We start from the raw sequence: 26,087 nt of genomic DNA on the forward strand, positions 1-26,087 counted from the left end.
TGCAGAAACTGCACCTTGCACAGTTAATTTTGAATTGGAGGGCCAATCTAACATAACAAGGTCAAAGCATTAACACCTACCCAAATTACACAAAAGGACAGAACAAGAGATGCTAATTCACTTGTAAGGATACAACGTGATACAAAGGTCAAACAATTAAATAAGCAAATATCGAACTTGTAGACAACCCTTCATTCTCAGTGAATACCAGATCCACTGTCAGTATATACAGAGATCAATCAGCGAAAAATATTTCGGAATTGGGCATAAGGTGTACCAATAAATTAGTCAGTACTCTACACCGAACACCATACGAATTTTACCTTGGGGTGCATGAGGGCGAGGAAAACTCAGTTTAGGACGAAATGGTACCTTGAGTCAACGTAGCTCTCTACATCCCAGAGAAAAGAACCAAAAGTAACAGCTTCTAAAACAAGTCTCTTCAAACCACCAAAGCTAATTTTGATGATTTCATCTTTCGAAGAATTGATTTTCCCCTCCGGTGTTATTACAGCGTCTGGTCTTCCAAATAATGCTTCTGTGTGCTTCTCAATGATGCTGACAGACTCTTTGGATCTAATCGTTGCATATCTTTGTAATGTTTCACCATCAAAGGACATCATGTAGGTATGCAACCTGGATACTGTTGTCCCCTGACCAAATGCCCCTGAGCTGATGCCGCTGCCAGGCCAAGCTGAGACTTCCGGGTGGGGCATAGCTTGAGAAGGGAACTCTTCAATGCTGACTCTTGTATCGTCTACAATTGTTCGGTGACTGTTATTCTCTTCTGCAGCATTAGGTAGAATTTTTATTGCCTTCTCCAGCTGGAATCTTTGTACAACTCGTTTAAGGAAGTACCCATACATTACTGATGCTGCATAGACCTGTCCTGCCCTGATTTTGCTGATCTGAGCTACAGCTGTTGAATCCCCTTGACGGCTACCCAGAAGGAGACCCAAGTGGTTTTCAATCATCTCATAGGCTTCAGGTGAGTGAAGCCCCTCAATTTTTCCTACTTCACTTGGCCATGAATCAACTTGACCGGAAGGATTTGGGGTTATGGAAGGTATTAACGAAACATTAGCATCCATAAACTTCTGCACCACCAATGTATACAATATCTCTTCTAGTGCTTTTCTCCTCTCTTTAGCTTTAATCTCAGCAATTCTCCTGGAAAATTTTGGAAGCCAGCGAAATGGTAAATACAGAAAACAGCTAGAAACAACCATTCATGAATTCTATTGTCTAATTGGATAACACAAATCATTACTACCGATATTTTTTTATTTTAATATCAAATTTTTTATGATTTAAACTAAACACAGATGAATCCACAAATACATCAATGCAATATAATACAGCTACTTATTAAGTAAACTCAATACATTATGATGGGAACAGGTCAGATTTGTCAGTCCACAAACCAATTAAGCCACCCATTTGGAAGGTGTACACTAGGAGGAAAAGAAAACAACAAGATTAACTGTTGGATGACAGTTATTTGTACACTAGGAGGCATAAGAAACGACAGGAGTAACTGCTAGATGGTGGTTATTTGCAGAAAATAATTGATGGCAGATCAGCATATCTGTTTTAAAAGTATACTGAAAATAGGAAACTGCAAATTGTCAGTTATTTGTAGAAAATAAATCATGGTTGTTCTGTTTAAGGGATATATCTGATTTCAGGGTGGATAATTAGATAAATTCCGGGAAAGTTCCAAAAACTATAATCCTCTCTGTGATCTCTGGAGGTATAGTTCTAAAATAAAACTACAATTAAATCCATACAAAAGCAATTTGAAATATTTACAAACATGTACCAAAAATATCAAACCTTACATGCAAGGAAGAGGCCATTTAAAAATAATATTCGTAGTAATATTTCACATCCCCCAATCAATATCAAAATAAAGTAGTACCGCTCCAAACTCCAAAGGAGAGGCACTGTTAGGAATACAAACAGCAAAGATTCCTCTAGAAATTCGTAGCCATGAATCATATAGACAATGGCAAAGCTAACATGCGCTAATAAATTTCCTTAGAAATATTTGCTTGTATATCAGGTGAAATGTATCATCTATCAAGTAAGGTCCCTCAATCCACTGCATCAGGAGGGACATGTAGTTTAATGTATGAATCGATTATGGAGTTCCTTTCATCTAATTTTTACTCCCTCCGTTCCAAAACTATTGTAGTTTAAGGTTTTTGCACAAAGTTTAAGAGTTCATTAATTGATGTTATAATTTGACTCAAACACCCTTATTTAATGAGTTATTTGAAAGAGAGAGAATGAAAATCAATGGTCAACTAATTGGTGAAAATTGTGATTGGTGGAAATAAGAGGTGGTACTTGGGAGATACAATATTAAATGAGGGCATGAATGGAAGAGAATAATATAAAGTGCTTTGGATATGTAAAACAACAATGGTTTTGAAACAAAATAAAAAAGTTAAAACTACAATAGTTTTGGAACGGAGGGAGTAGTAATTAGCAAGAAACTAACTCCCCAGATTTATCAGCAACACATGGTGGTGATAAAGTAGAATAAGATATATCATCAAGTATATGCCAAACCTGTACAAAACTAAGTCAGTGCCTGAAGCAGAGGGCTTTTCCTTTAGTTCATTATGATCGGTTTGGAACTGCTCAAGCTGCTGATCTACTGCCGCAGGCACGAGATGTGGGTGACTTACCAAAATCTGAGAGAGAAACTGCCCAATTGGAGACTCCAGCTTCAGTGGAGCAATCACGGAACTTGAACCAGATGCCTCAGGAGACGATGATCCAGCTCTAACCACAAAACCCCTTCTAGCTCCAACAGAGAGTCTCCCTCGACCTTGTTTGGCATTAGATGCAAATGTCTGTAGCTGTCAACCACCAAGAACAGTAAGAAAGCATATAACTAATCCCTCAAAGCGCACGCCTGCAAATAAAATTAAGCTAATTCTGCGAAAGCAAGCACAATGACTATCACACCGTCGTAGTTCAGACAAGCCAGCAACTATACATAATGGGAAAAAATCAACCGTCCCGAGTACACAATCAAGCAAAAATATCTTCAAATATCTCATGTGTAAGATTCAGATTAACCATCAACATTTTTTTAGTAAAAAAAAAATAGAGCTGCATTGTATCATAAAACCTCAGCACTATAAACAATCTTAAACAAAAATCATTATACTTTCTATTTACCCAAATGAATTCAATTATCAAAAAAAAAAAATACCCATTTGAATTCAAGTTCATCCTCATCCAATTGAACATAAGTAAAAGCAAATCAATAGAACAACAACAAGCATTGGCAAAACAGCATGCATACCGGTAAGAAAAATATTTCAACAGCAGAAAATCAAACGATATTGTAATGAACGGTGACAAATAGAAAATGCAATCGTCGCAACCAGAATTCATAATCAGAAAAATTGGGATCAGCGACTTGATACCTTACTGGTGAAGGGAAAATTGGAACGGATGGGCAACAAGTTGGGTCTTCCGACGAACATCGACGCCGACGGCTTACATGGACCGGCGGATGATGGGAGGAAAGTTGGCGTTGCCGTGACCGCCGCCGCCGCTTCCATTTGCAACTGTGAGAGAGGTTACGAATCTAGATGATGATGATGATACCTTAAGGAAGGAAATCGCAGAGATAAAATTGTGAGCCCTAGCGAGAGAAAATTGGTAAAGGTGTTGTTGGTGTCACTGTTACATGAATTAGACAAGAGAAATGGGTGAAATGCAGATATATTATTATTTTTTATGGATTGTACACGGTCGGATGGGATGCGACGACCAGAATAATACTTTACTACTTTCTCCAAATTAGACTTTAACTTCACTTTTTGTTAGTCATTTATTTATTTATTGTGATTAATGTTCATGCATCAAGTTTGAGTTAGGACGTGTTGGAGGTTACAATGGGTTTAAGAGTTCAGGTTTGGGTTTGGGAACGATAAAACTCAAGTTCGATCCGACTCGTTGTCATCCCTGATTCCGTCTAGCATTTGGTTGAACGTTTGAAAATAAATTTTTATGAATGCTATATTCCCAAGTATCATTTATTTGTGGATATGTCGTGGCAGGTTGGTCCACCGGGACGTTGTTGTATTGTAGGAAGCGATGGTTGCAACTCTCAAAGTGGTATTCTTGTCTCTCTAGTTGGCGTGTGAACTCTCGGAGTCGGAGTATTTATGTCTGGGAGTCTCCCCTGGAAGCTTGGACAGCGGGCACGTCTTGATGGTGTTGGCGCTCTATAGCGATGATTCTTTGTTCGAGTCGATCAAGGGATTCTCCTGTCACACAATGTTAGTGGTTCTTGGCGTTTGTGTGGTGGGGTTGGAGGTGTAATCTGTATCGCTAGTTGGCTAGGTGGTAGTGGTAGCGGTGGAGGGTTGCTTTTGGCGTAGTCTACATGAATTCTGGAGTAGCAACTCGGCAAGAAGAGTGAAGTGTTTTTGCCATGACGTGCAAACATCGCCAATTGATAAGACGAAAATCCAATCAAATCATTGCAAGAGTGTTGATTGAGGAGAAACGACGAGCTTCATATGAGATGATTTCGTGGTGCTCTGTTGTCAACAACACCCAAGAGGGGATCCAATGATAACACTCTGATGCCTAAGTTAAAGGCTGGGGGAAGAATGAGATATTACAGGTAAAGGCTGAAAATAGTGTGGGTGTGCACCTAATTTTCTTTTAGGGTTAGCCTTTTATGTGAGTGAGGATTGGAGATACCGATGAAGTAATGAGTTCGGAGTATGGGCTAGAGGAAAGGACCTTTGTTGGAACACGACACAGACACCCTCATCACGAAGCCATAAGTGAGTGTAAGTTGCGACCATTATGATGCTTGTGTCAATTGGAGAGTGAGATTACGAAGATCTATGATTGGAGGGGTGAGGTTCCGGTAATGAACACTGAAGAAGAGTATAGGCCCTCATACCCTAGCAGAGCGCATGAATGGTAATAGCCTAATCCTTTAGATAAATTAGCAAAAGTCATTTACAATGCTCGTCAAGTCCCCTCTTATAGAGGTGTTCACGAATGAACTTTCAGTCAGTAGACCAATGAAAATGACTAAGTGTGTTTGTATTGCACGAGTGAGAAAAAGATGGTTTTGATACATACAGAAGACCCCCTTTTATAGTAGGTGAGTCTCTAACCCTAGCTCTCATTCCTATTACACAGTCCATTGACTAAAACGATCGGTTCGCCTGATCAGGGTGGGCTTCTTGATTTTCCCGTCGGTCATGCTACGATTGCGAGCCATTCTTGCTGTGATTGTGAGTCGTCCGTGATTGAGGGGGACCTGACTGTAGTGTTGACTCCGCCGTGATTCGCGGTTGGATGAGTCTTTAATCTGGTCAAAGCATCATGTCTGTGTTGGCCATAGAGTATTTTCGGATGGATGGGCTTCTTGGAGTAACATATCTGGCTCGGCGTCAATGCTATGTCCACGCGGCCTAGTCTAAGATGGTGTCTCATCCGGTCCAAATCGCGGAGCGGTCCAAGAGGTTACATAGGGTCCTAGTTTTATCTCTAATGGCCCTGTTGGCCCGTACTACGCTAGGCACAACTCTATTACATGTGCCTCTCGCCCCTGGCGACTGTCCTAGAGGGGTAGTTCGCTAATTTCCTAAGTCTATCAACTCACCATAGGCGAGTCCCATTCTCTCGAGGGTTACTGCCTCTAGGAGAGTCCCTCTAGGGTATGGGGGCTCGCCCGATCCATGTGATGTAGGATTATTGGGTGTGGGCATGATCTGATCGATCAGGCACACATTCAGATGAGTGCATAGAGGTTAGGTCGGCATAAAGAAAAGAGAGCTTGGATACGTGATCTACTCCCGACGGCATAGAAATATATGGAGATGTTTTAAAAATTAAAGCCTAAAACTGATATTGACTATTGTAGTGGATTAAAAACATATAAATTACATGTGACCATAACATGTAGCGCACAAATCACTTCCAACAATTATAGAATCGTTTGAATACACAAGCTAATTTGCATAAAGAAAAAGATAAAATAAAAAGGAGAAAATGGAAGCAACATTAGAAGAGACACACAGTACAAGACTAGCTTAACATCTTGATGATAATCTTCTTAACAAATGAAACAAAACTATCCTTCTCATATAAATTTCACGAAAAGCAGTGGTAGCAAAGTAGCTACTATGACTAATATGTTCAGCTTGTTATTCTTCACGCTTCCACTTCCCACTCCTACTGAATCATCCCCAGCAAAAAGATTCAACGGCGGAGGCGGTGGATTATTCGGTTCATCGCCTGAAAAGAGTTGAGGTGGCGGTGGTGGTGGAGAATCATTGAGAGGTTGACACTTAATTCCCGAGAGACAATTATTTGTTGTGCTAAAATAAGCAAATTAAATGAAAGTTAGAATGATAATTAAAGAAGAAAAATTGCTAGGAAATTATGTTCTACTCTAGCTGCTAAAAAGCTAGTAGAGAAAATTTCAACTTACTCAGTTTTTATGTTCTTCTTCTTTAGAGATGCGGGTATGGAACCATTGAACCTATTGTAAGACAAGTTCCTGCACAGAGAATTGGATTTTTTTCAATATATAGAGCTCAAAGCATGTGTTGCATTTCTTTAAACAACAATGTATACAAGAATAAATTACTTACAGTGTCTTGAGATTAGGTAGAAGACCTAGGAAATCAGGAATGGTGCCTTCTATGGTATTGTTATGCAAATCACTGCAATTCAGGAAAACATATGATTCATCAAGTTATTAGAAACTTATAATTTGGTGATCATTTCAGCCCAGATGAAACAAAGGTTTTGTAAGTAAATCTCACATTGTTTCAAGTGCATTCATGGAACTGAAATCTGGAAGTGTGCCTCGAAGATCATAACCACTGAGATACCTATGGTTTTTTTAATCACATAATGTCACAAAATTAGTAGCTATTATATGTAACTTCAAAACTTGATTTGGAAAAAAAGTAATACCAAGTAACTTACAATGCTGTTACACGAGGTTTGGCATCAGTGGTACATTCTATCCAATCCCAGTTATATGGATATGGAAGACAAGGGTCCCCACTCCACTCTACTAGAACTTCAAATGCAAATTGCAGCTGTAACAAACCTTCCACTAATTTGACAAAAGAAAATACAGAGGACAAATTGGTGTTAATGCAAAGCTAATAGAGAAAAGGAACTCATGGAAAACTAGTAACACTTCTACAAAGGATTTTAAATGAGCTATGATAGATAATTAAAATGGAAAATAAACAGAGAAATTATTTAGGAAAAGAAAATTTAGAAAAGTTCGAAAATTCTTCTACAATTGATTCTAAAGTCAAAATCAATTATGGGGAAAAGGTTGTGTGAGTAGCTCCTCACTATAGAATCGATTTTAAGAAAAAAATAAATTGTTCCAAACGTGCTATTACTTACCTTATTTTCACCGAAAAAAGAGCTTTTAATAACTTATGTAAAAATTGGCAGTGTTGGCAAATATCAGTCATGGCGGAATCTCGTGGATGAATTCCACCACTCAACCATGGCCGATATTCTCGCCATCAGTATTTGACAAATATGGCATGTTTTTGGCTTTACGCAACCATCCACTATCCATCATTAACAACACTCCTATTTGGGAATAAACATAGAAGCAAGATAAAGGTAAATTCCCTCTATCCACATCTTCCTTCTACACCATCATCTTCCTTTCAAAACATCCAAGCAAATAACAAGCTACAAGTACATAACACACTTACCATCTCTGCTATCTGTTCCTGCAGTTAATGCATCACTTATTGTATAAACTTCAAGAGCATTGAGTATAGGAGGAAGGGTAGAAGTGTCTGTGGCCTGAAGAGTAAACAAAGTGTCTGCTGAAGCTGTCATGTTGGTGATGTACACTTCTTTCACACTTCCAACAGGAGGAACTATTGGACTTGAAAAGGGCTTGTTGTCTATGTACATTTGGAAGGATCTTTTACCAAGTGCACTTTCCTGTAATTCTGAGAAGTAAGTGGCGATGTAAACCGGAAGTGCCTTCGCCGGAAGCCGATTGATAAGCTGGATGTATGAATTAGTGCCTGAGGAAACAACTGCATTTTGCAGTGCAGCTTCTGGTGGATGATCTTCTGCTGTATTAATATCAATGTCTGATACCTCACCTTTGACTTCTGAAAGCAATATACCATATGCTGCTCTCCATATTCTATCAAAAACATCATCTGGGTACCTAGCAAATTCCAATTTACGCAACAACAATAAAGTCAAACACCATAATTTAAACAAGGTAAATTCTGTGGTACCCTGAAATTCTTTTGGGTACGGTACCCCGACTAGATGAAATTGTGAAATTGAAGGGTAGAAAAAAAGAGACAATTAGACATTTTAACTTTTGTTGGAATCTTAGACGTCATATTGGTTGTTGCAGCTCTTTTTAAGTCAGAATCTAGTTGTGGAAGTGGAAATGTATGCGATGTAAGAACAAGAGAGTTATCGACCACAATAAGGGTAAGATATGGAAATTGGTGTCTGGCAAACAACAAGATAATGAGATAATCTACTAAAATGTTCATGAATGATGGTGCTAGAGGCTTTTAGAAGTTAAAATTTTTGGAGATAAATAAGTTTTACATCATTTAAGGTACCGTACCCTCATTTAAATTAAGGTACCACAGCAAGCACCTTTAAACAAATGGACATTCATGTATCTTTCCATAGTTTATTATAAGGGTTGTCTAAATGATCCTAGGTAAAAAATGGATTAAATAACCCAAGCCTAGGTGTCTCATGGTATTATTACATGTGTCTTTACAAAAATTACAGCTCATATTATATGTGTCATCATAAAATCTAGCTCATTTCATTATTTATTTTTTAAATATTTTTTCAAATTTATGTCATTAAATAATTTATTTATACTTTGAACCCATCAATTAGTATAAACTGCACAATGGACCTTTTTTTCTCATAAAAATAAAATAAAATCAAGAACCCTAATCCCCGATTTCGAATGTTTTATTTCAATCCCACCATTGATAATCACTGAACCATAGTTAATTCTAGCACATGAAAAAACAAAATCAACAACCCTAATCTCCAATTTCAGTGATAATATTTTGAGATTCATGTCCAAAATGCGGTCACTCCCTTCTAATTCTAATCGATTTCTTTTTTTTTTTATATCAATCTATGACTCGGATCTTGTTGCCTCCTTGAATCGCATAAGTGGAGGAGATTGCAGTGTCAAGTTCAAGAGTCTTATGAATGAAATCTCAATATCACAAACTCTTTGGGATAAGTATTATTCAATCCGCAATGAATAATGCACATTCACCACGTATACATTTTGTTCTTTATTCAGGAAAGAGTGATTAAATATAATCTGCCAGAGCATCTGTTTGATTAATTTTGCCTTCTTGGAAAAAAGTGATGCAGTTGTTTGAAACTCGTTGATGCTAGGGGTATGGAAAAATAGTAAAAGAGTTTGCATTTTTTTGTACTTTTAACAAGAAAGGTAGAAATTGTGCAAATGCTAATGGAAATTAAAAACCATCATCATGGTATTTGCGAGAAAAAAAAAAATTATAACTCGGATCTTGATTTCTTGTACATACATAGGTGGGAGGCCAATAGCTCTTGATATCATGGCGATATTGGTTTGCTTTATCCTGGACATGACAAGGATCTTCATCATCAATGGTGGAACTTTTGATTCTAAATTGAAAACATATAAAATTAGGGACTAGGGTTCTTGATTTTTTCATTTTTGGGGAAAAAAGTTTTGTTATTTAGTTTATCCTAATTGATGGATTCAAAGTATAAATAATTTATTTCATAAAATGAATTTCACAAAAATATAAAAAAATGAATAATGAAATGAGTTGGATTTTAGGATGACACATGTAATATGAGTTGGAATTTTTTAAAAGACACATGTAATAATATCATTGGAACATATAGGCTTGGGTTATTTAACCCATTTTTTACCTAGGGTCATTTAGACAACCCCTTATTATAATGATGTAATGAAATATCACATGATTTTTAAGTTAAATGAAAAAAATTGGACTTAAGTTTATCTCATACATATTTTCAATCCAATAATAAGCTAATAAATTTTAGCATTAAAGTCAAAGAGAAGCCTTGGCACAACCCTACAAAGTTGTTGCTATGTGACTGAGGTCAAATGTTTAAGTCTTGAAAACCGCCTCTTATTTAAAATTAAAAAATCAGGATAAGGGTGCCTACAATAGATCAAGCGTGCATTTGGCTACACAGTTTAATTAAGCGTTTATTCATAATAAGCTAATTTGAGAAACTTATTATAAGCCAAAAATAGCTTATGGGTAAGCATAAACTCTTATTCATTAGTTAATCATAACAACTTATGAAAATAAGCTAAAAACAACTTATAGGTAAGTCATAAATTATTTGCATAAACTCTACCTAACACTAATATAAATGCAAACAGGGCCTAAGGTCCCTTTCCCGGACCTGCACATAGTGGGAGTTTTGATGAACTTGGCTGCATCAATTTTAAGGAGAAGCTTATGTTATTAGCTTCTAGATTTTGAAAATTATTATGATGAAATAGAAATTGATCCAAAAATGCTCTAATGGATCATAGGTCATGATTGGACTATTAGTACTGTGATTGAGATTTGAGAATACCTGATACTTTGATTTACACCAAAAGCAGATCTCCATTGCAAATTCAATGCATGATTGGAATCAACATGACTGTACATAGAAGGGTCCAAGCTGCGAACTTCAAGGGATGATATAAAGGGAATCTGGTTAGGCTTTGTTTGAGAAACACATATGCTAGTGAAGTTTCCCTTGGCCACATAGATTGCTTCATAATCAACATAATAGTAACTTGAGGTGTTCACAGTGGCCCAGTAGTTTCCATCAAACTGAAGATCAAAGACAGGTGGAGAGAATTTGCTGTCATAATTCCCATAGTAAAAGCTTGCTCTGGTAAGAACTTTTTCTCCTTTAGGAACTTTGATGGAATAGCAATTCTTCTTTCTAGTTGGAAACTCCCTAAGAGTGCTCAATGGGTCAGAACCCAAGTAGACTTGGCGTGACACGCCATGTTGGATGTAATCATCATCACCAGTCCATCTTATGTTGTTTTCATCTGTGACATATTTTGAGGATCCACAGTTGATGCTCACAAAGACTGTGAGAGAAGGCTTTGTGGACAGTAGCACCCAAAGTGCTAAGGCTAAAAGAAAAATTGAAGGGATTTTCATGGATGTTTGTGAAGAGGTTTATGAAAGGTGACTAGCTTGAGTCTTGTGTTTAGGCTAAGCATGTTAGTGATTATATATAAAGATGTCATAATAGCTTCACTAATGATATATGCACACAGTTGACTTTAGACAATATGATTATAGTTTACACCAAGATTAACTTTGAGGTTTTCTTTTTATATATATTCTAGATATCAGAATTGATTTTAGGAAAAATAAGCCGATCGTTCATCTCACAAAGACATAGTACATTCTTCCGGGTTATCTAAAATTGGAATCGATTTTTGTTATAGTATGTTTGAATCAACTTACTTTTTCTCAATTAATTTTGACACTTAAAAAGTTCCTCCCAAAATTCATATTAATTTTAGAATAATGGTAAAAGGATTTCCAAACCTCCACTGAGTGTTAAATATTATTGGATGTGGGCTGTTTCATTTTCTTTATGTTGTCAGGTTTAAGGTACTTGCATTTGACATGCTCAACGCTTATGTTTAGCTGCAGCCTGCAGAAAGAGCTTACTTTAATTATTTCGATTAGTAGGGAGCTTACATAAAGCTTACCTATGAACAGAACAACAAAAATTAATAAACTAAGTCAATGCTTATACATAGCCCCGAAAAGAGCTTAGTATAATTCATTGAACAAAGTTTATGGCAGTACTTAAGCATCATTTGCTAATAAACATTCGCATTTAAGAATGAAATGAAACCCCTGACTTAGGTGTCCATTAAGCCAGTTAACTACCAAACTAATGAAATGAAATTATAATCCACCCTTTGCAGAGAAATTGGCAAATAATTGAACAAAGATCAAGATAGAATTTGAAACAGAAAATATTTGTCAACATATCTTAGCTGCCAACTAGAATGAACAGAGAGGATAAGGGATAATAAAAATAGAGGTCAAACTATAGAGCTTCAGCTCTATTTGCTGGCAATGCACGTCGCTGGTTGGACTACATTAGATTTATTAGCTCTTGCAACATTCTAATTCCAATCATCTTGTGTTGTCTCATTCATGGTATAGGAAACATGGAGGTCACATTCTTCCAAATATATTTTTAGGCATGCATGATTCATGCCTGTTATCTAATGCTCACTTCAGTGTAAATGTCATTTTAAAATTACAGTAGTAATCTTACACTAGGTGAGTCGTGACTTTTGACAGCAAGGCATATGTTAGCATTTTGGTACCAGGAAAGGTGGCCTTGGAGGTTTGACAAATTTTGGGGCTAGGCAGTATGTCAAGGACTGATATTTGTGGCCTTTGGTCGGGCATGTTTGATAACTGTTTCCAAAACAGTTTTCAGTTTTTAAAAACTGAAAACTTGTTTGGTTAGAGCATCTTTAACCATGATATTCACTAAAATATTTACATTTTACTTTTTACAACTCTCAATAATGTCACATCATCTACATTATTTTATTAATTTTTACTCCAACCCAACAACTTTTAAAAGTTTATATAAAAAAATTATTTTATTAATTGCAAGTTTTATTTAAACCTTTTACATTAAGCAATAATAAATACAAACACACTTTTCATGACTAAATTGAGTATCTACTCTCACATACCCTCACTAGCCATGTTGGAATTAAAAATATGCTCAAATGGTAATAGATATTGGTGGGAGTATGTATTTGACATTACATACTCCCATTGGAGATGCCCTAAGACCTGTTTTTAAAAACAGTTCTCATTTTCAGTTTTTAAAACTAAAAAACCAAAACAGGTAAAAGATGTTTTCAGTTTCAGTTTTTAGTTTTCAGATATCAGTTTTCTAAATGTTCAAAAACATGCCATTCAAACTGTTTTCTTTTTCTAAAAACTGTTTTTAAGAATTGTTTCTGAAAAACTATTTTAAAAATTGAAAACTAAAACTGCTATCAAACATGCCCTTAGTTTCCAGCGTTTCCTTTAGCTAGTTTTTTTTTCTTTCTACTGTGAACTTGGATGTGTTTGTTTACCCATTTAATTTACTATTTATCTTGTAATTTGGCCATGTGGCTGACCCCATATATATATATATATATATATATATATATATATATATATATATATATATATGTTTCAGTTTTCAGTAAGTATTACTCTTCACTTTGATTATTATCATTATCTTATCATGATTTTTATCTTCCGCAAACTCTGGTATCAGAGCCTTTTCCCGTGAGGGAAGGGTTCTAGAACTAGTAGTTGGTTTTTGTTGGATTCAATCTTTTGTTTTTCTGCAAGTTTATTTCTCTTACCGTTTTCATTAATCACCCCTGTTATTAATTCAAGTTCTTAGGATCTTAGTGTGAGGTATCCCTGGAGTCTAGTGGTCCCGGCAGTAAAGCCTGAGAGGTAGTGAGACCGTTGGTTTAGCTAGATTGGGAAGAAACATTATCATTCTTAAGTTACTTAAGTAAATAACATGGCTAGATTAATCAAAACCCTAAGTGAAATGAGTTTAGGAAAGATCAAACAGATCATGATTCCGTCAACATCCACAGCTGGTTCTAGCAACCAAGATCAAGAATTATCTAGGGTAGCTCAACAAGAGTTAGAAATAGCGTCAATAGAAAAAGCACTTCAAAATTGGTCAATCCCTATAGTCAAGAAAAAAGAAATTTATAAGCAACATACCTTATTCAATAGATCAGATGATTCTATTTTTACGATAGAATGTTGTCAACACAGTTCTGATCATACGAGTACAATAAAACTATTAAATGAAGATATCTTAGATCAACATATTAAAGATGGTTTTAATTTCATTCATGTAGGTCTAATACAAGTAGCTGCAAAACCTAATTTTCGTTTAGGAATTAATTCCCCAATAATAGTAATGTTAAGAGATATGAGGCTATTAAAGCCACAAGATTCATTAATTGCAGTCTTAGAATCAAATCTTCATGATGGTCCGGTCTTCTTTAACTGCTATCCAAATTATGCTATGAATCTTCAAAATAGTTGGACCAAAAATGCCATACAATTAGATTTATTAGCAAATAATGATATATTTGAAGAAGAAAGTGATCCTTTCTCGATAATATATAGAGTATATTATAAAGTTTCAAAAATTAATTACAATTTTAAAGCCTTAAGATCATCACCAAAACAAGAAACTATCATGTTAGAAGCAAATCTTAAAAGATCTTCAGTACAAGTTCCAAAGAAGCTTACTCATGACGAAGTAATGAGTAAAGTTCCTGAGGAATGGGTATTCAAGAATTCCCTACCCCAACCAAAAGTTCATAATACCCAAGTAAGAGAATTGTTTCAAGAAGGAGCAAATCTCACTTTAAGAATGAATAGATCAAACTCATTTAGTATTAGATCTCCTCAACAGTTATACAGAGTGGATCTTCCAAGATCTTTTGTATCATCAAAGCTTAAAGGAATAGATACAACATCTAGTCCTAGTATAGCAACACCTATATATCAAGATGAAGAATCTAGTAACTATTCTCCAACCCCATCTCAAATCAACATGTTAAGTAGGGTAAAATCTAGTTTTGAAATAGACAAAGATTTCATTAGATAAGATTTTATGGCTGAAAATAATAAAGATAAAAGATTATGGTACTTCAAAAACTTTAGTAAACAAGAGACTGAAACTTTTAGAACCTTATATTATGGAGAAATGGAAGGATCTGAAACAAACATCTATTTCTTTGATTGGTTTGAAAGTTATTGTATTAAAAATACCCTTAGTTACCCTTTCCAAAAGAAAATAAACCCAATTACAAAAATAGATACCACCTGGAAGACTCCTGATAATAATACCATTACTTCAGAATACCCTCCACAAACTGGAGTAAAATTAGCAATAAAAGATGGTCAAGAAATCGAAGCATCTCCTTATAAGGCAGAAGCTAACAAAATTCATCAACAATTAAATTTTACTAATACCATGTTAACAGTAATGTCAAAACAGCTAGGAAGAATAGAGGCTCAAAAACCTGAACCATCTGCTACAACCAAAGGAGCTTCTTCATCATTTACCTTAGGAAACCCTTTACAGACACCTATCTTCAAAATTTCTCAATACACAAAGGAAGAGTTCGATTCCTTTAATCTTTCAGGAAGTGTGGAAAGATTAAAAGAAAAGCTGAACAAACTTTCAATAAATCATTTAGATAAAGATTTAAATATTAATAAAATTAGAAAATTTGGCCCGGATAGTAACACCAAAGCTTACTACCCAAGACCTACCTATTCGGATATGAGATTGGAAGAAAGAAGAGAATTCATTCAAAATACCTTTAGTGGAACTAGCCTCGATGAATGGAATATCGATGGCTTTAGTGAACAAAATATAATAGATATTACTCATCAAATGATTATGGCCGCTACGGCCTATAAGGTCCATAACAACACAGATAGAAATGCAGCATTAATGATTACTCATGGCTTTACTGGTCAGCTACGAGGTTGGTGGGACAACATCATGACCCCTGAAGATAAATCAACCATATTAGAAAAGAAAAAATAAAATGGAGAAGAAGATGCTGTAGCAACATTAATCTACACCATTATCCTTCATTTCATAGGAGATCCTAGCATATTTAGAGAAAGAGCCTCAAGCCAGCTCTCCAATCTCTATTGTCCTACCATGTCTGATTACAGATGGTATAAGGACACCTTCTTCTCAAAAGTAACCTTAAGAGAGGATGGCAACAGCGCCTTCTGGAAGGAGCGCTTTATTGCAGGATTACCTAGATTAATGCAATCAAAAGTATTAAGTAATTTATCACTGTTCAATCAAGGAAATCCAGTAAACTTTAGTTCCCTATCATTTGGACAACTTCATAATACTGTAGTATATACAGGAATACAAGTCTGTACTGACTTTAAACTTCAAAACAAAATGCAAAAAGATATGCAAATTTCAAGAAAAGAAGTAGGTAGCTTTTGTGAGCAATATGGAGTAGAACCTTTACAAGCTCCTAGTTCAAAAGCTAGAAGAATCAATAGATCCAAAACAAAGCCGTCTCAGGGCTATAAAAAGAGAAAACCATTTCAAAAGAAACCATATGAACAAAATCCTTCAACTCAAAAACCTACAAGCAAAAAAGCTGTAAACCCTAGTAAAAAGAAAAATGTCTGCTGGAAATGTGGAAAGCCAGGACATTATGCAAACAAATGCAAAACTCAACAAAAAATAAATGAGTTAGATTTAGACCAAAAACTCAAAGATAGTCTAATCAGTGTTCTCATTAATAATGAAGATCCTTACTACTCTTCAGAATATGAATATGAAGGAGATGAAGACCAAGATGTAAATCTGGTCGAATACTCATCAGACTCTCATTCTTCTTCAGAAGAAGAAAGAGAATGTGTCAAGGATAGTTCAGGATTCTGTGACTGTGCAGGATGCCTAGAACGAAATGTCAATATGTTAACACAGGATCAAACTATGAGTTTAATCTCTATAATAGATAAAATGGAAGACTCTCCTTTAAGAGATGAGTTCTTACAACAATTAAACCTTTTAGTAAAAAGGGAAGAAACTTTAAAGAAAGATGTTAGTCCTCCAATAAATAGCATGAATGAAATCTTTAACAGATTTCGACCTAAGCCAACAATAACCTTATCAGATCTTCAAGAAGAAGTGAAGATATTAAAAGAGGAAATTAATCAACTTAAGCAAAATGATCTTAGCTTAGAGTTTAGATTAATGGAGCTAGCTGGAATGAAGATTATCGAAACCCAAGAAACTCTAGCTAGTACGTCAGGAATACAACAACTTCATGATAAAAAAGAAGAAGAACCAGACGAGAGTTATATTAATCTGCTTAACATAGTTATAACTCACAAATGGCATTCTGAGATAACCTTAGTCATTAATGATTTTAGAATCAATATAGTAGCCTTGATAGATAGTGGCGCAGATATTAATTGTATCCAAGAAGGGTTAATTCCTACTCAGTTTTATGAAAAAACTAAGGAAGGAGTCAATAGTGCAAATGGATCCAAAATGAACATTCAATACAAACTATCAAATGCCAAGATTTGCAAAAACCAAATCTGTTTTAGATCTTCATTTGTATTAGTCAAAAATATGACAGAAAAAGTCATTTTAGGAACTCCGTTCATTTGTCTATTATACCCTATCGATAAAATAGACGAAAAAGGAATAGTTACACAAGTATTAGGAAAGACTATTACTTTTCCATTTATAAAACCTCCCCAGATAAAAGAATTAAATTTATTAAAAGAAATCTCCACCTCCAAAATAAATATGATCTCTAGGAAAAAGAATCATATCAATTCTTTACAAAAGGAAATAAAATATTACAAAATAGAGGAACAACTCAAGAGATCTAATATTCAAAAGATTATTAAGAATTTTCAAGATCAAATAGAAAAAGATCTATGTGATTTAAATCTCATGGCCTTTCATCATAGAAAGATACATACCATAGCATTACCATATATAAACGGGTTTAATGAGAAGGATATCCCTACAAAAGCCCGGCCTATTCAAATGAATGAACAATATTTAAAATATTGTAGAGAAGAAATAGGAGAATATCTCAATAAGGGTCTGATTCGCCACTCCAAATCTCCCTGGAGTTGCACAGGGTTTTATGTCATGAATGCTTCGGAATTAGAAAGAGGAGCTCCTAGACTAGTCATTAATTACAAACCCTTAAACAAAGTATTAAAATGGATAAGATACCCATTACCTAATAAGACAGATCTCATTAAAAGATTACACAAAGCAACAATATTCTCAAAATTTGATATGAAATCAGGATATTATCAAATTTCAGTGAGGGAGGAAGACAGATATAAGACTGCATTTGTCGTCCCTTTTGGTCATTTTGAATGGAATGTCATGCCACAAGGCTTGAAAAATGCGCCTAGTGAATATCAAAACATCATGAATGATATATTTTATCCATACATGGATTTCACCATTGTATATCTAGATGATGTCTTAGTATTCTCAAAAGGTATAGATCAGCACGTTCAACACTTAGAAAAATTTATAGAAATCATTAAGAAAAATGGTTTAGTAGTTTCAGCTAAAAAGATGAAAATCTTTGAAACTAAAACCAGATTTTTAGGTTATGAAATATATCAAGGGCAAATTACCCCAATACAAAGATCATTAGAATTTGCAAAAAATTTTCCAGACGAATTAAAAGAGAAAACTCAATTACAGAGATTTCTAGGTTGTGTCAACTATGTAGCAGACTTTATTCCCAACATAAGGATAATTTGTGCCCCTTTGTTCAAGAGACTTAGGAAAAACTCCCCGCTATGGTCTGAGGAGATGAGCCATAGTGTTAGGGAAGTTAAGAAATTAGTTCAAAATCTACCTTGTTTAGGAATACCAGATCCAGATGCCTCATTAATTATAGAGACAGATGCATCAGAATTAGGATATGGTGGGATACTCAAACAGGTAAAACCCCAGTCTTCAAAAGAGCAAATTGTTAGGTACCATTCAGGAATTTGGCACCCAGCTCAACAAAAATATTCCACAGTTAAGAAAGAAATTCTTTCAATAGTTCTATGTGTTCAAAAATTTCAAGATGATGTTTTTAATAAAAGATTCTTGATAAAAACTGATTGCAAAGCAGCACCTTCAGTTTTACAAAAGGATGTTCAAAACCTAGTTTCAAAACATATTTTTGCTAGATGGCAATCTTTACTTTCTTGCTTTGATTTTGAAATAACTCATATCAAAGGAGATAGTAACTCCCTTCCAGATTTTCTAACAAGAGAATTTTTACAGGGAAAACATGAGTGATACAAAACCTAAATCAAAGGATCAATATGGACCCCCACTGGGTTCAGCAGCATCATCATCATCAGGATCAAAAGCAATAATAGTAACCCCTCTTAAGGTTGCTGGAGTTTCAACACCAGCCACCCCTTCAAAAACCTCTCAAAAACTCACCACTGCTCAAATTGTCAAGACACCTCCCCAAAAGACTTCATTAGTCCCATTAACCAATAAATATACAGTATTAGCTCAAAACCCTTCAAAATCCCCTGCCAAAACCGAGCAAACTGAATATCTGGAAAAGCCAGAAGGTGAGCCATCCCTCATTATAGAAAAAAAATATTTCTCTTTAAATCCTAAAGAAATAGCCACTCAATTATTTCCTACCAACTTTCATTATGTCCCTGGACATCCAAAGAAATCCAGATTATTTTATGAGTTCATTCTAGTAGACTCTGACTCCATAGAAGTCACACATAACCAAGATAAGCAAGGAGAAATAGCTTTCTCCAAGATCAAAATCCTCAAAGTCCTCACAGCCCAGGACTGGAATGCTCCCCTTCATTATTTTAAGCAGTTTTCTAGGCAGTTCGACCCTCCTAGTTATAACTACTTTGATTATACAGATGCCTGGTATTATGCCTTGTATCTCCGTCCTTATCAACATTCCTGGTTCATTTGGTTCCGAAAAGGAATCTCATTAAATTTTCCTCAATGGTTCAAAGCTTGGTTCTGTAAGGTAGGACTCGATGAATCAGTCTTTCCTGAAGAGGTCAAACCATTTTTTAAATACTTTGCTCAAAGGTCAAACTTCATTATGGAAGATAAGCTCCTCATGTTCACCGCTTCTCAAGCTATCTCCTGGATTTTAGCCTGGGATTGGAGAACTGTAGAGATTTATGAGGATACAGAACTCTATCAGCTCTACCGCATTTTTTGAATAAAATGGTGGGCAAAATACAACATCTCTTTAATTCAACAGACAAAACTTGAAGCCTGGATAAAAACCTATCAGCTTACTCAGCAAAGCAAGAAACAGCTGTCAACTACCCCTGTTTCTCGTCTCAATCAAGAAAGTTCATTTCTCCAAGAAAGATCAAGACTCATAGCCGAATTAGCCTCGTCCGGTTCTCCCGAAGAATTTCAAAAGAAGATAGATATGATGAGTCAGAAATCAGGCTCAGATACTTCATCAGCCAACAGTCAGAACTACCTTCAATAAAATGAAGATGACTGCTTAGGCATCAATTATCATCCATACACTTAAAGACAAAAGGTCATTATCAGCCCTTCTCATCATGATCAAGAAAGAATCTGCTTTTCAGTATTGGCCGACAAGGAATCTACTTTCATTATTAAAGTTTCCATTATTAAAGTTACTTTTCATTAACTGTAGTTACTTTTATGTAAACCAGAGTTACTTTCGAAGGTAACTATGGTCGGAACTTGTTTAAATAGGTAGCTAAGTTAGAGGTTAGGGCATCGGGTTTTCCCCTCTGCTCTCTCTCTCTCTCTCTCTCTCTCTCTCTCTCTTAAAATGTTTGTAAGTTTGATGATCTAAATAAAAGCTTGTTTCAGTTTTCAGTAAGTATTACTCTTCACTCTGATTATTATCATTATCTTATCATGATTTTTATCTTCCGCAAACTCTGGTATCAGAGCCTTTTCCCGTGAGGGAAGGGTTCTGGAACTAGTAGTTGGTTTTTGTTGGATTCAATCTTTTGTTTTTCTGCAAGTTTATATATATATATATATATATATATATATATGTATGTATATATTGTGCAGGGTTCCCAATCTAGCTAAACCAACGGGCTCACTACCTATCCAAGGCTTTACTGCCGGGACCACTAGACTCCAGGGATGACTCACTAACCAAATACTAATCACAGAAAACAAGTTTTGATTAAGGAAAAGCTCAAGGTGACACACACCAAGGGTTTACAGAAATAGAAAAGAACACCAGAGACCCTAATCCCTCACGGGACCGGGCTCTGATACCAGAGGCGGATCATAATACATAATCACATAATACATAATCAAATTAAGAGATAAAATATGAACATGCAAATATTTCAAATATTTGATCAAAAGTACTTACAATACAGAGCTTTTGGATGAAAACTTCAGAATTGATTACAAAAAAATATTACAAGGGAAAAGAAGGGGATAGATTTTCGGATGCCTTACCCTCATGGGTAAGCTTCCTTTTATACACCTAGAGTACTACTGTATCTTGGGTTACATTAACTCTGGTTACTTTTTAGGTAACTTGAGTTCTACTTTTTGAAAATTATTGATGACTCTTTTGTCGTCTTTTCTTTTGGTGGATGGCTGATAGGCCCTGTCGGCCACGCCTGATGATTTGCTTTTGATCTTGAACAGTATGTCTTGTCTTTTTGCAATAATTTTCCACTTTAGTAAAAAGAGGGGAATCTCATGTTGAAGCAATCGTCTTCATTGTCCTGAAGATAATCATTATTTTGTAAATTGGAAGAAGCTTCGTCCTCTAGTGAATCAGATTTCTGACTTCCAGAGACTAACTCCAATCTTGATCTGAACTCTTCTTGAGAGGTAGCTGAAGCTAGCTCAGCCATAATCTTTGATTTTTCTTGTAAAAATAGGGCCTCTTGGTTGATCTGAGGCGTAGGAGGAGTGCCAGTTAATTGGGCTTGACTTTTCTGGGTAAGAAAATAATTCTTGGCCCATTCATCAATTTTTGCCTTTTGAATTAGCCTGACATCGAACTTATCCCACCATTTGATTCTGATAGACTTTTGAAGCTGATAGAGATTGGTGTCATTATAAAGCTGAACTGAACACTAGTCCCAAGTCATGATCCAAGAAATGGCTTGTGAGGCAGTGAAGTATAAAAGCCTTTCTTCAGGTTGGAAATGAGTTTTTTGAACAAAGTAATTGAATAGAGGTTGAACTTCTTCAGGAAAAATGCTAAAATCTAATCCTATCTGATGAAACCAAAGTTTGAACCATTGCGGGAATCTTAGAGGGATGCCCTTCTTGAACCAAAAGAACCATGAATGCTGGAATGGCCGGAGAAATAGGAAATAATACCAGGCATCCATGTAATCAAAGTAATTATGACCTGTTGGAGTAAATTCTCTTGAGAATTGTTTTGATTGGAACAGAGGCTGCTTCCAGTCTTGCATATTGAGAACCATGAGAATCTTTACTTTGGAGTAGATGATCTCTCTATTTTTATCTTTATTATGAGTGACCTCTATTGAATCGGTATCTACTAGAATGAACTCATAAAAGAGTCTACCTTTTGAAGGGTGTCCTGGCATGTAATAAAAGTTTGGGGGAAATATTTGTTTAGCAATTTCCCTTGGATTGCAGTTAAACCAAGCTTTTTCGATCATTATTGATGGAAGGCATTCGGGTTTCTCTTGATACTCATTCTTTTGCCTGTGGTTTTTGAAGAAATGGTGTTTTGATAATCTAGTATGGAATATTTGTTGGATAAGGGGACTAATGGGCTTTTTGATTTTGCGCGAGATTGCACTATTTGAGAGGCAGTGGGCCTTTGGGATGATTTTGTTGGTGTTGATGGGCCAGGAGGCTTAATTGTTTTGAGAGTGGTTACTGCCACTGGGGCTGATGATCCAGTTATTGAGCTGGGGAGTTTCCGGGACGATCCCAGTGGGGGACCATATTGATCTTTCGAAGTAGGTTTCTCACTCATGGTTTCCCTGTAAGAATTCTCTTGTTAGGAAATCTGGGAGAGAATTTTGATCTCCTTTAATATGAATAATATCAAATTCAAAGCAAGAAAGTAATGATTGTCATCTGGCGAAAATATGTTTTGAAACCAGATTTTTAACATCTTTTTGTAAAATAGAAGGGGCTGCTTTGCAATCGGTTTTGATTAAAAACTTTTTATTGAAAAGATCATCTTGAAATTTTGTAACGCATAAAACTATTGCCAGAATCTCTTTTTTGACAGTCGAATACTTTTGTTGGGCAGGATGCCAAATTCCTGAATAAAATCTCACTATTTGCTCTTTTGAAGAATTAACACTTTTTTGTTTAAGTATTCCCCCATAACCCAGATCTCAGGCATCTGTTTCTACTATTAAAAAGGCTTCAGGGTCTGGTATTCCTAGGCAAGGAAGATATTTAACTGACTCCTTTACCTTTTGAATGGCTATGGTCATTTCTTCATCCCATTGTGGAGGGTCCTTTCTAAGCCTTTTGAACAAGGGAGCACATACGACCCTAATGTTTGGAATGAAATCGGCTATGTAATTTACACAACCCAAAAATCTTTGTAATTGGTTTTTATCTTTAATTTCATCTGGAAATTTTTCAGCAAATTCTAAGGATCTTTGAATAGGGGGGTTATTGTGCTTTGATAAATTTCATAACCAAGAAATCTTGTTTTAGTTTGAAAGATTTTCATTTTCTTGGAAACTACTAGACCATTTTCTTTGATAACTTCGATGAATTTATTTAAGTGTTGAATGTGTTGGCTAATATTTTTTGAGAATATTAGGACATCATCTAGATAAACTATTGAAAATTCCATATAGGGGTTAAAGATTTCATTCATGATATTTTGGAATTCACTGGGAGCATTTTTGAGACCTTGAGGCATTACGTTCCACTCATAATGGCCAGAAGGAACTACAAATGCGGTTTTGTATCTATCTTCTTCTGCCACTGAAATTTGATAATATCCTGATTTCATATCAAATTTTGAGAATATAGTAGAATTATGTAATCTTTTGATTAAATCAATCTTATTAGGTATTGGGTACCTGATCCATCTTAGCACCTTGTTGAGAGGTTTATAATTGATGACTAGCCTTGGAGCAACACGTTCTTGTTCAGAAGCGTTAAGCACATAAAACCCTGAACAACTCCATGGTGATTTTGAGGGTCTAACAAGACCTTTGTCTAAATATTCTTGAATCTCTTTTTTGAAGGTATGAAAAACGGTAGAAAGGGGGGGTTTGAATAACGTTTTCAGTACAAAACTACCACCTTAAGGATTTTGACAAATCTTTTGAGAACTTAAGTGCTAAAGATAAGAGATAGAAAAGCACACAAGGATTTTATCCTGGTTCACTTGATGAATCACTCAAGCTACTCCAGTCCACCCGTTAAGGTGATTTCTTCCTTCTTAGAATGAAGGCAATCCACTAATCAGGTAAGAGTTACAACTGCACTTGAAACCTACAAGTGACTAACAATTACACTGACTTAGCTCACACTAAGATTCACTCTCTTAGTCTTCTCTAGGATCCGATCAACCTTGATCTCCTAAAGGAACTAAACAAACTGTTTATCAAGGAAATGTTTACAAGAGATTTGCTTCTAAAAAGTTAATAGTAAACACTATGAATTTCAGATGAAAGAAAGCTTAGAATATTTTGAATATCTTGCGCGTGTGTATTGCTTCTACTATTCTCACCGCTTCTTTCAATCTTCAGCCTCTATATATACTCCAAGGATTAGGGTTGAGCGTTGCATGGGAAATGCTACCGTTGGAGGGCAGTTCTGGAAAATCCAGCTTCTGCTGTGGCTGAGAACGTTAGGTAGGTCGTCAGGAAGGTACACTTGCTTTTGTACTTGGATAGTGACTTGACCTTTTAACCTAGGAGACTTCTGATCAGGGGAATACTTCATATTGGAACTTGTGAAGCCGGTTGATCAGAGTCAGAGGGAAAGCACAGATCCTCTGACCATTGTATCTTCTGATTCTGAACTCAGAGGGAAGAACATGGCCTTCAGAGTTTCTTGCTTCTGGACTTCAGAGTTTCCACTATTCAGCTTCTGGATCTTCAGAGTCTTCTACACCATCAGAACATCTGAACCTTCAGTGTATCTTGGCTATCAGAACTTCTGGATCTTCAGAGCTTCTAGCGACTGAGTCCTCATCAGAGTTTGTATAACTTCAGAACTTCTGAAGCTTTTCCACTGTTCATACTGAACATGGTGAATGCGAAAGCGTTGCTTGGGTTACCCTTTATACACAGTGCTTCTGATTTGTGTGAGATTGAGTTGAGGTCAGAGCCTGTAAATAGCACACTCAGAAAAACACGTTAGAGTACCACAATTGTTCATATCAAAAGGTTAACTTGTAATCATCAAAACATAGAGTTGTACTACTAGATCAAAACTTGATCTTACATTTTTTACAATATTCTAGATATTGTTGATTCATTTGAATAGGACGTGCTTTTGTAGGTATGTTTTTCTCGTTAAATCCTTCTTCATATGGTAAAGTAATGGTATGAGTCTTGCGATGATGGAAAGCCATAGGATTTATTTCACAAATTTCCCTTTCTATTTTATCTTGAAATTCTGTGATGATCTTTTGAAGATTTGGAGTCTGAATCTGTTCTTCAATTCTTTTATATTGAATTTCCTTATTTAACATCTTGATATGTTTTCTTTTTTGTTGAATTAGAGTATCTCTTTTTCGTTGAATTAAATTAACTTTTGAGATTGACGCATCTTGTAGAAGATTTAGTTCCTTTAACCTTGGGGGCTGTAGGAATTCAAAGAAAACTTCTTGTCCTAGAGCTTCTGTAATTATTCCTTCTCTTGAAGTTTTAAATGGGTATAGTAAGCTTATGAACGGTGTTCCTAATATTACCTTGTTTGATATATTTTTTGCTAGAACAAATGAAGTAGTGTAGCAGATTTTGTTTTTACAAATTTTTGCTTGTGATAATTTATATCGTATATTAAGTTTTGATCCTGTGGCACTACTAACTCCTTCGGTAGTTTTCTCGTAGTATTGAGTAGGAATCAATCCTTCTTGAATGCAATTTACATCAGCTCCGCTATCTATTAGAGCCACAATGTTAAATCTTTCTTCATGAATTACTAAAGTTATTTCACAATGTCACTTGTGTATGGTAATTATATTGAGCATGTTAATATATGTTTGCTGATTACTATCTGAATTGTCTAGGTCTTCACCCCTAGAAGAACTAGCTTTGTAATTCTGGGTTTTTAAGATTGCATTACCCTCTAATTCCATTAACCTATATTCTAAGTTAATGTCATTTTGTTTTAGAGTGGTTATCTCTTCTTTAATCATTTTGATCTCACCTTGAAGATCTTTTATTGAGACAGTC

General features: G+C 35.5%; 2 protein-coding genes across 3 annotated transcripts; both read right to left on the minus strand.

The window, feature by feature from the left end:
- On the minus strand, window positions 1-3,734 carry LOC130738729 (UV-B-induced protein At3g17800, chloroplastic-like). 2 transcript variants are annotated; one of them, XM_057590862.1, is made up of 3 exons: window positions 3,447-3,734; window positions 2,578-2,864; window positions 1-1,170 (listed from the first exon to the last, which is right to left on the minus strand). In XM_057590862.1, exons 1-3 carry the CDS (start codon window positions 3,582-3,584, stop codon window positions 351-353), a joined length of 1,245 nt encoding a protein of 414 aa, XP_057446845.1. In that variant the 5' UTR covers window positions 3,585-3,734; the 3' UTR covers window positions 1-350. The 2 variants fall into 2 exon arrangements, with proteins under 2 accessions (XP_057446845.1, XP_057446844.1); XM_057590861.1 differs by having other exon boundaries at window positions 2,578-2,870.
- Window positions 3,735-5,956: 2,222 nt separating this feature from the next.
- LOC130738730 (probable LRR receptor-like serine/threonine-protein kinase At5g59680) lies at window positions 5,957-11,313 on the minus strand. Its single transcript, XM_057590863.1, has 7 exons — window positions 10,666-11,313; window positions 7,752-8,224; window positions 6,991-7,123; window positions 6,825-6,893; window positions 6,651-6,722; window positions 6,488-6,556; window positions 5,957-6,374 (listed from the first exon to the last, which is right to left on the minus strand). The coding sequence occupies exons 1-7, from the start codon at window positions 11,250-11,252 to the stop codon at window positions 6,137-6,139; spliced, it is 1,641 nt and encodes a 546-aa protein (XP_057446846.1). The 5' UTR covers window positions 11,253-11,313; the 3' UTR covers window positions 5,957-6,136.
- Between the last annotated feature and the right edge of the window lie 14,774 nt (window positions 11,314-26,087).

Source organism: Lotus japonicus, chromosome 2 (assembly GCF_012489685.1).
Source record: "Lotus japonicus ecotype B-129 chromosome 2, LjGifu_v1.2".
Taxonomy (NCBI): Eukaryota; Viridiplantae; Streptophyta; class Magnoliopsida; order Fabales; family Fabaceae; genus Lotus; species Lotus japonicus.

Coding starts and splice junctions, on each gene's coding strand:
- LOC130738729 (XM_057590861.1), bottom strand. CDS start 3,584: ATGGAAGCGGCGGCGGCGGTCACGGCAACGCCAACTTTCCTCCCATCA. Junction 2,871..3,446: donor ATTTTCCCTTCACCAGTAAG/GTATCAAGTCGC, acceptor GGTGGTTGACAG/CTACAGACATTTGCATCTAA. Junction 1,171..2,577: donor ACTGACTTAGTTTTGTACAG/GTTTGGCATATA, acceptor AAAATTTTCCAG/GAGAATTGCTGAGATTAAAG.
- LOC130738730 (XM_057590863.1), bottom strand. CDS start 11,252: ATGAAAATCCCTTCAATTTTTCTTTTAGCCTTAGCACTTTGGGTGCTA. Junction 7,124..7,751: donor AGGAACAGATAGCAGAGATG/GTAAGTGTGTTA, acceptor TTGTCAAATTAG/TGGAAGGTTTGTTACAGCTG. Junction 6,375..6,487: donor AAGAAGAACATAAAAACTGA/GTAAGTTGAAAT, acceptor TGCTTATTTTAG/CACAACAAATAATTGTCTCT.